This window comes from Hippocampus bargibanti, linkage group LG13, assembly GCF_051943395.1.
Source record: "Hippocampus bargibanti isolate YZ-2025 linkage group LG13, ASM5194339v1, whole genome shotgun sequence".
NCBI classification, from domain to species: domain Eukaryota; kingdom Metazoa; phylum Chordata; class Actinopteri; order Syngnathiformes; family Syngnathidae; genus Hippocampus; species Hippocampus bargibanti.
In genome coordinates this window covers 11,737,675-11,752,759 of record NC_142746.1, presented here as the reverse complement: position 1 = coordinate 11,752,759, position 15,085 = coordinate 11,737,675, and the positions used below count along the sequence as shown (strand labels likewise).

Sequence of the window (15,085 nt, the reverse complement as noted above, 5' to 3'; positions counted from 1 at the left end):
GCTTCCACAGACTGTTCTTTGTCCATGGAAACAGGTCTGTTATGATTTGCTTGCAAAATGTTCTGTCTGTGCAAATGAGAGGCTTTCATTTCCAGACTTTTGAGCGCTAATGAAGTGAGCAGATTTGTTATTTGCGCATGGACGTACTACATTGCGCAAACCTCTGAATAAGTTGACATATGACAGAAGGAACGGAGCAGATGCATGACAGCCCTCCTCTGACTAAGTGGGTGAAATGAGTGCCCAGATTGGAGGAAAATGTTATAAAACAAGAAATCCAAATTGGGTATCTTGCAAAGTGTTGGTTCTCACTTTGGTTTAAGAGGAGGGGTTAGCTGGAAGATCAGGGCTGTTCCCATCGCCGGTGGGAACCTCCTCCTGTGTCGCGATTGGCTTGGTTGTGTCTGAGTGAGTCCCGGAGAGGCCAGTGAGAAGGTGGATGGACTGGAAGGCTGCTGGGGGTAAGGGGCAGGCCACCCGAGGACCTTAAAGCCTCGGGACTCCTCATGAGAAGCACAGAGTGATACTGAGAGAGCAGAGAGCAGGGTGACAGTTTTACAGGAGAACTTATCAAGTAAGCTGTGTGTGCGCATCCTTCCTTGACTTGTCACCCGAGGCTGTGCATACATACACAAACACACACTCATACACACATACACACTCACAAACACTGCTACATGCACATATAAACACTGACCCAGAGGTACATCAGTGTGCTTATGAGGCTGACTGTCAAGCAGTGGAACGGGAATTAAAAGTTTTTGGATTACAACGGGTGCACTTGATTCACTTTTTGGACACCTTGGACACGGATACAAGCTTTCTGAGTTGTTGATCTGAGCTTAGGGAAAAAGAAAAGTATGGCAGAGGGACAAAAGAGCTCCAGTTGGGCATTAAACCAGCGCTCCTTCCACATGCCACTGGGCCTGTCGCTCCTTTTGCTCCTCCACCTCCTCCTCACCGTGTTGGCCGCAGACGAGTACGACTACTACAGCTGGCAGTCGGACAACTTCCACAACGGCCGCTTCTACACGAAACAGCCCCAGTGCGTGGACATCCCAGCAGACCTGCGGCTCTGCCACAACGTGGGTTACAAGAAGATGAGGCTGCCCAACCTGTTGGACCACGAGACCATGCCTGAGGTGAAGCAGCAGGCAGGCAGCTGGGTGCCGCTGCTGGCCAAACGCTGTCACGCTGACACCCAAGTCTTCCTGTGCTCCCTGTTTGCCCCCGTGTGCCTGGACCGGCCCATCTACCCGTGCCGATCACTGTGCGAGGCCGTTAGGGACAGCTGTGCACCCGTCATGGAGACCTACGGCTTCCCCTGGCCGGAGATGCTGACGTGTGATAAGTTTCCCATTGATAACGACTTGTGCATCCCCATGCAGTTCACCGCCAACCATGCTACCCAACCGCCAGGTAGGCAAATGCTTAAAGTCTAATGCGCAGACTGACGCTTTGACTCAGTTACAAGTGAGATAAAGTGCACAGCGCTCACCTCAAGCAGGTCGAAGATTTTGTATTTTCAGCCATCACCAGGTAAGACCAAATCAGCAGACGTTTAAAAATGGACTGCATACCTCAGCATGAGGAAACGGGTTTTCCACTATAGAAATTAAAGCATGCAAAATAAATAAATGAACAAATAAATAAATAAATAAATAAATAAATAAATAAATACACAACTTTACACTTACACGTGTTTAGAAATTTTGTCAGTGAATCAAATGTTGTGTTCTCATTGAATTTCCTGTTACACACTTCATCATTTGCTTCTAAATTTTGGCAATGGCATTTCTATCTATTTATTAAATATTGCAGAAAGTCATAATTTGGTCCAGTCAGACGTGGCATTGTCTGCACAAACCTGTATGGATTTTTAAGCAATTATTCACCAAATATGAATGTCCTTTATTGTCATTCAGTCCACCGAAAGGGGTAAAAGCAGGAATATATAAATACATACAATATTGTTCAAATAGTAGAAGAAGCAAAGTGAGAGAAATTTGGAGTTCGTATCTCAAATTCACTTAAATCATGTTTGCCCTGCGAAGATGTTTCCTTTGTGGAGAGATACTGCATGAGATATGCAGGAAAAAATCTTTTTGAGCAATCATGGATTTTTCACTCAAAATATGGCAACACTTCCAAGTAAAAGTATGCTGTCCAACCCCCCGCCACCACAACATTTTGTCGAGAGAGAGAATGGGCAATGAACAAAACTGTTGAAAATATAGCGTCAAAATCATTACAAAACAGTTTTAAACATGAGATGATTGATTTTCAAGACTCTTGCTTTGGCGCTGATCCAAATTATGATTGTGTGGCATTGGAACTGGTGACTTTTTTTCTTATTTTCATTGTTGAATTCGCACAAAAAGCTTGTGCAAAAATAGCTCAATACATCAACTAACATTTCACTATCAAGTTCCGATTTTATTGCTTACAGACGTGGCGTAAATCAGTTTGCAGTTTATAAAGTAGGACGTTTCCGAAAATGCAATACGTTTGCTTCCTGGCTCATGCTGATGACCGTTGACATTTGAAGTGAAAGACAATCCAGAGGAGGTCAGTGAGGAAGACAGGAGCAGTGAGAGGTCAGAAGGACAGCGTGCTTACGTCAAAGTGTGAAAGACGGGCTCCCGGCCAACGCTAGCTGCCTCAGGCCGGGGACTAAGACAGACAGACGAGTGGCCGGAGACTGAGAGACTCCAGCTGCCGGATTGTTCAGTGAGTTAAGACGAATGGACTGTTTTGTTCAACAGCTTCACTGAAAAGGCAATGCAGCTTGTTGCCCGTTGTGAGACAATCCATCTATCAAGCCGGCAGGTGAGGGGATGGAGAAAATGTCCTGTCGCTTGAAGGAATGCCCCGATTTATCAATCAATGGTGGAAAGCATCGAGGCTCTGTCCACACTTGTATTTTGCATTCTCTGGTTGGAAGCGCTTGACAAATTGATGATAAACTTGGTTGGTTTACTTATAGTTTGGCTATTTTTACATTTATTCGTTGGATCTGATCAAAGTTTGGTTGCTTCCTTCAAGAATGGTTTAGGTAACCTTTTCAAATTTTACTATAGCCTTCTGTATAGGAATCATTCCCTCATTGTGGTTTTGCCTGCTAATGTTAGCTATTGATGCAAAGAGGTGGCAATCAATGACCAGTGAACATTTGGTGTCATCTTCCTAAGGAGTCTGGTGTAGCAGAATAAATCAAGTCTCTTTTCATACATGCCTCCAATAGCGGTAAAACTGACCAATCACAATCGAGGATGATACAAATCTCTTGTGCTTGAATTCAGTGGTAATACATCATAGGATTTGAATATTTCGGATGTATTTTTACATTTTTAAACAGCAATTGAAAAAAATAGTTGGAAGGGTTCCAGATTTCTCAAGCAAAACAGTCAATTGCAAGCCCTGGATTTACGGTTGTCAATCTAAATCTTAAACTCAACGAATCCAGGAAGTAATGTTATTTTAATTAAAAAAAAGTTAATCTCATATTGGCCACATATTTGATGCTTCTTTTTCTTTGAAGAAAAAGTTGGGGTCAATGTATGCATCTATCTATAGAATCATTTTTAATCATCACATGACTCAACACTTCACAGTTTAGTTGGACATTCATGAATGTTTTTTTTTTCTTTTTTAACGACTAGTTTATCTAGACTCCTTGAAAGAGGCAATGCATCTAACACAAAAAAACCCTTTGAGAGAGAGGAAACTAAACATACAATTGCTGTCTGTACCGGGCTACTTGGGCAGCATGTTGACAATAGTGATGAGTGTTGAGAGGGGGAGTGAAGGAGGTGATGGGATTCTCTCAACAGTGGAAGAGTTGGTGGAGTCGAACCTCCCTCCCGCCCCCTCTTTGTCTCACTCAACTGTGCCTTAGTCAGGTCCTGGCAGTCAGCAGGCCAATTAGCAAGGAGGGCCAATTACTGTGCTGCCAGTAATTAGTCGACAAGCCGGGGCGGGGGAAGCCAGGACCGAATGGGAAAGAGTGTGATTGTCCCAGCCAGGAGGCTGATTGCAAAAGTGATGGAGATGAGGAAGCGGATGAGAAAGAAAAGGTACTTTTAATAAGGCCTCACTCATAGCGACTGCTCCATTGTTGTCTTTCCATGTATTGAATTCAAGTGGCTATTAGCATCGCCTATCTGCTTTATGCTCAATGAGTTCACCTACATTATGAATAGAATTAATTCTATTTAATCGAACAAAATGCTCCATTTAAAGTAGGATACTTTCATTGAGCTGGAAAATTAGCTTCATACTCTATGCTCAGGGATTCAGTAAATTGGGAGCCAGGAACATCAAAACGTCATTTTTAGGGCTGTCAATCAAATGCGTGTAACTTATCTTGGCTTTCAATCAAAAGTGTTCACAGCCAAGTGACAGCAATCCCACAAAATAACAGTGGGAAAAGATCCTGCGGTAAATTTATGCAGAGCTGACTTATTCCATTAGGGAAAATGCCCATGCTGTTTTTATAGGATGGGAATCGAGTATGTGACATGATGCGGTTCTTATAAGCCATTCTTCGAACACAGAGGAACCTTCTTCTGCCACTTTGCCCAAAAACAAAACAAGCGAGGACTCCTACTTGAATAATAATCAGAGGTTCTCCGTTGCTGGGGGGAGGCAGTGCAAATATGTCCAAAGATCCTATCACCCAAGAAATTGGCTTGTATGTTGAAACAACTACAGTACATGCTACTGCAATGTAACGATTAGATGTTTGAATCAGAAGGAACCCATATCACTTTCCACCCGTAGGCTCATGGGCTGACATTTTGAAAGGAAACACAAATTCTTAGATGAGCATGTGAGACTCTCCCCAGGACACACACACGCACGCACGCACACACACACACACACACACACACACACACACACACACACACACACACACACACACACACACACACACACACACACACACACACACACACACACACACACGCACACACACACACACACACACACACACACACACACACACACACACACACACACACACACACACACACACACACACACACACACACACACACACACACACACACACACACACACACACACACACACACACACACGCACGTACGCGTGCATATGCACACAAACACGCACACACTCATGCACACCCCCGCGTACACGCACACACACACATCTAAAAGGGTATAAGGAGCTCATCCAAGAATTTTTCTCACCAAATTGTCCACTGGAAGAAAAAAGTATGAGGTCTAGACGGGTGGTGCCGGCTGCACACACAGACACACATGCACTCGCGTATCCATGCGCGCGCACACACACACACACACACACACACACACACACACACACACACACACACACACACACACACACACACACACACACACACACACACACACACACACACACGCACAGGCTCATGGGGATGAGGTAGAAAGACATGTCAAGGGATCCTATGACAGCATTGTGAAATCTGCTTGTCTTTGGTTTGGGCATCACTAAAGAAGGTCAGTAGAAGAGTATATTAGATATTATTTTAGAATTGTTTCTTATGAAAATAAAAGGCTTGGACGAAGCAGAAGAAGATGACGCAAATTTACCTTGACTTTCCTAGAATACAACAGATCGTGGTCGCTTGCTATTGGCTGCGTCAGTAGACCCTTTTAATTTATTTGGTTAAGGCAAAATATTATAATGTCACTATGTGTACTAAATCAAAATAGGTTTCGAAATGGCATATTTTATCTTAGAGGAATTTTCTGTCGCTACAAGGGGACACAAGCCGGTGTCGTGTTGTGTCAGTCCCAAAAAATACAGAGAGTTGTGTCAGGAAGGGCATCCGACGTAAAAGCTTGGCCAAAAGAAACATGCGAATCAAACGTCTGAGGGTGGAGTACACTGATTCGCTGTGGCGACAAATGAAAGGAAAATAAGAAGAGGAACACTTAGATGACACCCATTGCTGATTTCTTCTCATTGGAAAAATCCCTTTTCTTCATCAAAATGCTTCATCAAAATGTTACCATCTTAAATGTCACAGACAATAGAAATCTGTTCTCTGCTGTCTACCGGTTCTCCCAAGAACTGCCAAATTCTCCTCACTCGTCTATGCGTTTTCCCGGGCCAAACTGGGTTTGTCCCACATTCCAAAAACACTCACCTTAGCTTCTGTGTAGACTTGAAATAGTCACATGAATGTGCGCATGAATGGTTGATTGTACTTGCATGTCCTATTTTCAGGATGCCAAACATCACAGTAGGGTATTTGACAAACTGATTGTTTTGATCGGTGAGTACAGGGAACATTGAGAAAAGCCAAAAAGGAATTGTTTTTTATTTATTTATTTTGGAATGATTGTCTTTATATTGTGCTTCACTTGAAATTTTACGCTCCAAAGGACTGAATTGTTTATTTACTAGGGTGCAGGCAAGGTGTATACTTGTATGTAGCGGTTATTTGTACTAAAGCATGGCATGCTAATGTCAAATTTCATCTCTTGGTAGAGAAATCATTTACGACATACCGTTTGGATTGGATTGGATTGGATATGCCTTTATTAGTCTCACAGTGGAGAAATTTACATTTCACAGCAGCAAAGTGATGAAAGGAATGAAAGTAGAAAAACAAAATACATGAGCTGCTGGAAAGGCAGCCACTCTCGCGGCGCCGTCTTGAAGTCAAAAGAACACAAAAAAAAAAAAAAAAAAAAAAAAAAAACGCCACAAATAAATGCATCGGCGAGACTGCGCCTGTTTTAGTTAGTGACAAGTTCAAATAGGTTCAGTGGGTACAGTAACTTCTCAATGTCCAAGTCTGAATTATCGTGTCATGATTTGATGTAATCAAAGTTGCGAACTGTTATCTTTGGGGGCAAAAAGAAAAAAAAAAGGAGGCATTTCTTTGAGTGAGGCGTGTACTTTTCTAAATTGAATGGCCACTTCTAATTCTCTTTGGTAATGGTGAGTATCTAACCATGTTTCTCTGCTGATTCCCAGCATATGACAAAAATAAACACAATCCATTGCAAGTCAAGGTTGTCCAAAAGTAATGACAAACGGCATTGAAAGGGTACACAAATCATTGGCATGCACATCTCTGGACAGCACAACTGACATGATGCCTCGGACAGACACAACATTGCAGGCATCCAAACGTGGCTTTTCGATCCAAAACTCTTGAGCTGACATAAGTGGGCCTGTAGCCAACACGCAAACCTCAAGGAAATTCGGCTGAATTACTGCAGAGCCAGAATAAGATGTAACTGCTTTGTACCAAACAGACGCAACTCAGCTTCCTTGTGTGTGTGTGTGTGTGTGTGTGTGTGTGTGTGTGTGTGTGTGTGTGTGTGTGTGTGTGTGTGTGTGTGTGTGTGTGTGTGTGTGTGTGCGCGCGCGCCTGAAGCCTCGGGGAATGGTCAGCACATGCAAAAATCTTTCATGTGTATGTGGAGCAGCTTCTGCAAAGTTATCTCATTCTTTAAGTAGTGTGGATGTGATGTCTACCGTTGTGGAATACCATGAACCCTCTCATGCACCATATGACCTGTTCACATGACTATAGTAACCTCTATTCCTGAAAGTGTTAAACTCCAGTAAAACTAGTCTTCTGAAGATGGCATTATGGCAAATGACAGGTTTACAGGATTTAGAGCAATAATAAATGCAGCATCATTTTCAGATATACACTGTTTTGATTGCTAAATTGTTTTGTAGCACAACCATTATTTTCTAATGTGCACAATTAGAAGGCTTCCCCCAAAGCCATTATAACACTAAATCTTCTCTGGCAGAGGGGGTGGTGGGAGAAAGTTGCAGTTAGTCGACTCAAGACAGCCTCCAATGTATTCGTTAGGGGGCTCACCTCGCCGCGACCTGAGCAGTGAGGCATGCCGCACTTTGACCTCTCCCATTATCGGGCCAGACACCAAAGTTTGGGCTGGGTGATAACCTTTCAACTCTGACTTTTAGCCTGAACTGTGCTTGCATGGTGCGTGCGTACAATGCCAGTCTGTAAACGTGTGGCAGGAAGACTCGGAGGTGGAGAAACGGGAAATATGTGCGATACTACACTGAGGCAATATCGAAAGAAGAAAAAAAAGATGAAATCAGACACTTTTCGCTTTCCCTTCCGCCCCCCTCTTTTTGACATTCTCCTGCCATGCTCTCTCACTTAGTCAACGGGTTTGTGTGAGAGGGTTACATGAAATACATTCAGCCATAACTGCGTTCTCGGGTTTCGTGGAGTTGATCATATCGTTGCTCAAAATTAATCAGATTGAGAGAAAATTGTCATGTTTCATGCCAATCTGTCTGCAAAAGTTGGATTGAAAAACAGTTTCCCTTACATTTCCAATTTATATTGCTCGATTATAATACATATCTATTATGTTAGTTCATACTGTATGTACAAAGTGGTATATTCTTATTTAGATAATTATTCAAATATTTAAGATTGCTGTTGTTTATTTTTTTTCCTATTACAATTCTATTTTGAATTATAAATGTAAACATTAACTCATTCACTGCCAGGCAATGTGTAAAAACGTGGCCACTCCAGTGCCAAGGTTTTTGTCATTTTCACCCAAATTCCAGGACCGACAGAATATTGAGTTTGAGGACTACATAAACATTCAATGCAGCGTAAGAAACCTTAGTCTCTCAGAAAAAAGAGTTAATTCCTAATTTATATGGGTCTGGAGTAATATGATGTGCAAGTGGGGGGGGGGGGGGGGCTGTACAATAGGCAAATGCCGTCCCCTCAAAAACATTACCAGAGGTTTGACCAGCACTTTATCGGCACCACCACCCCCCGCACAAGAAAAAACAAAACCTGAAGAAATTCAGGAATGGCGCTCTACGTCATGTTTTCAATTCCCGAATAAATTTGGGAATGGCAGTGAATGAGTTAAATTATTATACTGTGTAACAGCTTCAAAAAAATCATCCCAGGCAGAAAAAAAACTCATGACATTTATTGGTAGACGTACTTGAAATAAAACTGCAAATATAAATGTCTCCTCTCCTATGTGGGTACATTACAGTCAATCAAGTCCCCCAACACCCTCCTACCACAATATCGAAAATGTACAAATATTTGTTGATTCACAGTATGCGTTTTAGGCTTCCCCCACCAGAAGTGTTTATTCTCAAGACCACACCTTTGCCACCAAAATATGCACTTAAAATTCTATTAAATTATAATTAAAGCCTTTTTTGCAGCGTCATTTCAGTGCAAAAATATTTTCAGTGTGCTGGAGTGTGTGAGGCTTGCAGTGCAAATCGCTTCTGACAGGGACGGAGAGGGGGCGTTGCTCCAAAAAGGAGGGTCAAGGACCTAATGAATTCTTACAGATGTGGCTTTCAGATTTCAGCTATTTTTCTCCTTGCGAGCGCTTAATGAAATTTGTGATCATGCTCTCTGGAGTCGCCGTTAACGCGTCGCTTTTCATTCTTTTCCCCTTAGTGTCAAAGGTGTGTCCCCCGTGTGACAACGAGCTCAAAGCAGACAACATCATGGAGCACTATTGTGCCAGTGACTTTGGTAAGTATAGCAGCACTGGTTAAAAAAAAGAAAAAAAACAAAAACAAAGAAAAAAGTGGGGGAGAGAGTGCACGGTAGGGCATATTTTTGTCTTTTGTTTTGACAAGCTTGCAGTCTGAGCTGTGAAAAAAAAAACAAAAGCATAAACTTTATTGGCTCCATTGCTTGTAAATTATCAGTAAAACACTGCAGAATTCAAACATAATGAGCAAATAATGAGCAAATATTCTTCAGAAACCATAATCATAACATTTGTTATCCACATGGGATGGCATAAGATGATGGGACCCTTTTTTTAATTAATTTATTTATTTTTGATTTTTAGGAAGGAGGGAAAATGTGCATGATCATAAATGTAGTTTGTAAAAAACATGGCTGTGAATGGAAATCATATTTTTCTTCATAATTGCCAGACACGTTGTGCCCTAACCACAAAGATAAGGTTTGCTTTATTAATCCCACAATGACGATATTTATGTCAGCAGCAATAATGGTCGCGGGAAATTAAATAATACAGAATATTGTAATCTAATTTAAATGTCGTACATGATGTAATGTGCTAAACTATGTTGGGGGGTACTTCTGATAAGCACACAATCACACCCAAAATACTATTTTCCGCCTCCAATGACTATGACATTCTAAAGCAATTATTGCAAACTTGAAAAACTAAAATGAGACCTCACCAGCGACGCGAACCGTATTTCCTCAAGGATCTCGTCTCTTTCAAAGGTCCCCTAGTATGTAGTTTGGCAGCGGTGCGCCAACCTATAAAATGGTAATGAGAGCCATTGCACTGCAAATCACATTTGCAAGCGTCTAAACAAGGACCGCAAAGTACGTCTTCGCCACGACTCAATCCACTCAAATAAAAAAAATGGTTTGGCTGATTGATAGCAGGACTAAAAATCACTGCCCAACCGAGGATCAAAATGCAATGTCGGGATTCTTCTTGGCCGTTTAACGTGAAACATGAGCAAGAGATTCCTCTGGCTACTCATGGCGAAATGAAGGCGCAGATGACTGCAATGCTGTTGTGATCGCCGATTGTAGTTTGATCTTGTTATCGTTTCGTGTTTCCTTTGAAGTCATTTCAAGTCTGCTTCACGTTACCGTTTTTCATATCTGATCTCTTTCCCCACATTCTTTATCAGAATCAGAATCAGAATCATCTTTATTGCCAAGTATGTAGAACACACAAGGAAATTGTTTCGGGTAGAACACGCTGCAGTAGTATCGTCGTCAAAAAAAAACTGCTAAGTGGCACTATACAGTTCCATTTTGGCTACTGTTGAAAGAGTTCAAAGAGTTAATGGCTTGGGGGAAGAAGCTGTTTAAATGTCTGCTGGATTTGGTGCGCATGGATCGGTAGCGCCTGCCTGAGGGGAGTAGCTGGAAAAGGTGGTGGGCAGGGTGCGGAGGGTCCAGTTGGATTTTTCGCGCCCGAGTTTGGATTCTTGCAGTGTGCAAGTCCTCAAGAGTGGGTAGGGCGGTGTATGGGAACGTATTTAAAAAAAAAATCAATTATGCAGGATTTAGTGGTTCCTGCATTATGAAGATTACAGTACAGTTTTGTGACATCACAGCATTGATGTGTTGTCCTCTTTGCAGACTTAAAAAGAAAAAAAACATAGCCTGATACAAAGGATGTCATGTATAGGATGCTGTTTTTCGACTGAAAAAATGACCATGTATAGTATGTGATTTGTAGCCTGAAAAAAAAAAAAAAATTAGCCGAAAAAAAACCCATCCATGTTTCATATGTCGTTTTTTTTTCGTCCGAAAAGAAAAACGGCTATGGCGTTTTTAGCCAAAAAAAAACGACCATGGAGAGAAAGGCCTTTTTAGGCTGAAAAAACCCCATCTATATGTAGTAAGACACTTTTAGCCGGAAAAACAAACGACAATGTAATGCATGTCGTTTTAACCGAAAAAAGTGACTATGTATAGTATGCATTTTTTTTGCCTAAAAAAACGACCATGCAAAGTATTTTACATTTTTAGTCCGAAAACAACCACCGCGTACAGTATACCATTTTGGGCCTAAAGAATGACCATGTATAATATACCGTTTTTAGACGAATTAAATGACCAGGTGTCTCACAGTACTTCATTTCATGTCATTGTGATAGACATCAAGCAGTCATTTTCACCCCCTGGATGTATTCTTTCATACTAAGGCTACTGGAGACACTTGGGAAGGAGTCAGATGGCACATATGAGGCTGGCATAGCGCACATTCCACCTCGTAACGGTGCTATCTCCGCACATGCAGTGCACACATATCAGGAGATGTTTATGGAACAGTAGACAGTCAGACGGGGAGTGAAATGGCCGTCTTCCAAGCAGTTCACGGCAATGGTTCTCAACGACCCTCGTGCCTCCCCTTCTGCCCCCCGCGTGATTAATTTCAGCTGTCAGACAGTTCGCCCGGAGGATTCTGTCTCGAGTCGTAGGCAGTTTCATTTTGGTCTCTCCGAAAGTAAAGCTATGCGCTTCTGAACGTCAGCCTCGATGGGTGGTAAGGGTCGGTAGTTTATTGGTTCGATAGGGTCCAGTCTTCTCGGAACGACCTCTGCATTCTTAAAACATACTTTGTCAAAAGGCAGGAGTGCAAGTATATTAAAAAAAGACAAACTTTCAATAAATCTAGGTGGGATTAGGAACGATTAGGCCTTAAAAAAAGAATTCTACTAGGGAAAAAATTATGCAAGGAGATGATATTGTACCCGTCTGGAGTGAGTTTCACTGTCTTCACAGTCAAATACATGTACATCGCCTGCAAACAAGCAATGCACATTTTTCTCTAGGAACATTTCACCAGCAGTTGCACCCTCCCAAAATAAAATGTGCCTTCTGTTGACAGTGTCTGAAGGCCCACCCTCAAAATTAGCGTCTTCAGTTCATTCCATTTACATACCATTTACCCACATACATAATGTATTTATTTTTTAATGAGGGGTATGGTGCTAGTTTTCATCCCAGGGCCAAAGTGGAATTATGGTTGTCCTCAGAGAATCTGTCCTAACTGCACTTGACATTATGTTGTGTTATTTAAACACAGTGCCACCAGAGGATTTCACATTACTTGTCAAACTTTCCTTGGAGCCCCATAAATGTAAAGGTAACAAGATACCAAGACCCAAATGTGCCATGCGTTGGCTTACAACATGCAAAAACAGAGTGCTTGGGGCTGATAGTAATTGGTATAGCATGATATAACTTAGTGGGAGTAAAACATTTACATAACCCTACTTACCTTTACTCATTTCAAACCCAGCACTTAATTGCAGATTGCATTTATATATATATATATATATATATATATATATATATATATATATATATATATATATATATATATATATATATATATATATATATATATATATATATATATATATATATATAAGCTGATCATTCATATATATAATTAAGTGCTGGGTTTGAAATGAGTAAAGGTAAGTAGGGTTATGTAAATGTTTTACTCCCACTAAATTATATCATGCTAGACCAATTACTATCAGCCCCAAGCACAGCATATATATATATATATATATATATATATATATATATAGGTTTTAAAAGTCCTGATATTTATTATCGGAGAGCGAGGAATAAAAATATCACATTTCGGTAATTAGTCTAAATATGGCCAAATATCGAATGAGTCCTGAAACATGGTATTATTAATTTGACAGCAAGCACAAATTGTGTTTATTACCAGGCTAATGCTGATGTCAGTTAAACCAAATGATTATTTTGAGTGAACGACAACACCGTGTGAAACGCTGCAAGTCGGATTCACCAAACTACAATCGTTTTTTCTTTGCAGTCCTTAAGATGAAAATCAAGGAGGTGAAAAATGAGAAAGGTGACAAGAAGCTGATCGGAGCCCAAAAGAAGAAGAAAGTGCTGAAACAGGGCGTGTTACGGAAAAAGGACTTGAAGAAGCTGGTCTTATACATCAAGAATGGGGCAAACTGCCCGTGCTCGCAGCTCGACGGCCTGACCTCCAACTTCCTCATCATGGGCCGCAAAGTGGACCAACAACTGCTGCTCATGTCTATCCACAAATGGGATAAGAAGAGCAAAGATCTCAAGTTTGCCATCAAGTACATGAAGTCTCATCAGTGTCCAACCTACCACACTGTCTTCCAGTGATGCAAGTCGCTGCACCGCCTGCACAATTCATTGCGACTGTATATTCTCATGATTTAAATTTCCATAAACCACCCTTGATTCCACAATCGCCGAAATCAAAGTCCAAAGACTATCGGGTAAAACTTTTATTTTGACATCTCTAACATGAAATGGGAATAGGGTTACATTTTATTTTTGTGTCAACATAGGATGCTGTTCTCGTGACAATTTATTAGGATTTTGCACAAGTGATGCACTGTAATTGGGAGAAGACTGATGTATTTTACATTGATTGAAATACTGTATTTTACGGTGTATAAGGTGCATCTTCAATGAATGAAGAACGTTTTCCCAACATAATCTATAAATAGATGAACGTCCTCCAAATATAAGGCACACCACATTATAAGGCGATACAGTACAGGCTGGGGTTACGCACTACTTCTTCTACGACGGGAAAAGGAGTAGGTGGCTGCTGACGGTAGTTGCGAGACCTACCTCAATATTACTTCACATATAAGGCACACCTGCATATCAGGCGCAAGGTCATCTTTTGAAGATAATTAAGGCTTTTGGGTGCGGCTTATACCAGTGTTTGAAATAGTGTCTGCCCGGTGGCCCGGGGCGTACAACTTTTACGTCGGGCGTGCAACTTTCAAAACGTCTCGGCCCAGATGGCCGACAACTTCTTCAAGAAAAAAAAGAAAAACGATATTTTTTTTCAAATCAAACGTTTGTTTTATTCAATAAACCAAAAGCCACAAACAAAATGCTACGAGCCAAACAAACGTTTGTTTGGAAATTTGCATACTCGGCACCGGCAGCCAATCAGAAGCCTGCTTCGGACTACACCCTGACTGAAAAGTGTACTTCAGAGTTTTGAAAGCCGCCTAGAAAGTGGAGTACACGCAGCTTTGAGCAGACAACACATCGCAAATGTTACATTGTACACCACGACGACAAACGACAACTGGAGCAAATTCTTCAGCAAGGTATATTTACCATAAATTAGGCAAGGGAGCATTTGTGGTTGGTACTTTCAACTTCGCAACAATGTTTTAATTTTTTGGGGCGATTAGACGTCTTTATGTGTTTTAAGTTGTGAAAAATCGGGCAGGCAACTTTATGGGCAACTTTTCAGAGTTGTCTGCCCGGGTGTCCACTAACTTTTTGTCATGAGTTTCAGACACTGCTTATACAACGGGAAAATGCAGTCGCTTCATTTTTTATATTCAGGCATTTTATATGAAAAGGCCAGGACCGAAACCTTCTATAAAGGGCGCACAAAATATGAATAAGCATGTCTCAAAGTGGTTCACAACTCCAAAGCTAAACCAAACCGCAATTTTTGAAAACTAACCTGACCGAGCTTCTATCACTAATTGCAACCTTCACCCAAAT

The 15,085-nt window shown here is 41.4% G+C and overlaps 1 protein-coding gene across 1 annotated transcript in view; it reads left to right on the top strand.

Annotated features, from left to right (window-relative positions):
• The first annotated feature begins 508 nt into the window (after positions 1-508).
• sfrp5 (secreted frizzled-related protein 5) overlaps positions 509-15,085 on the top strand; it is a 15,710-nt gene continuing 1,133 nt past the window's right edge. Inside the window, exons 1-3 of the mRNA XM_089012318.1 lie at positions 509-1,419; positions 9,464-9,541; positions 13,377-15,085. The exon at positions 13,377-15,085 is cut by the window's right edge and continues 1,133 nt beyond it. Coding sequence (XP_088868444.1) covers positions 861-1,419; positions 9,464-9,541; positions 13,377-13,705 — 966 coding nt within the window. The 5' untranslated portion in view covers positions 509-860 and the 3' untranslated portion in view covers positions 13,706-15,085. The remainder of the gene's footprint in view (positions 1,420-9,463; positions 9,542-13,376) is intronic.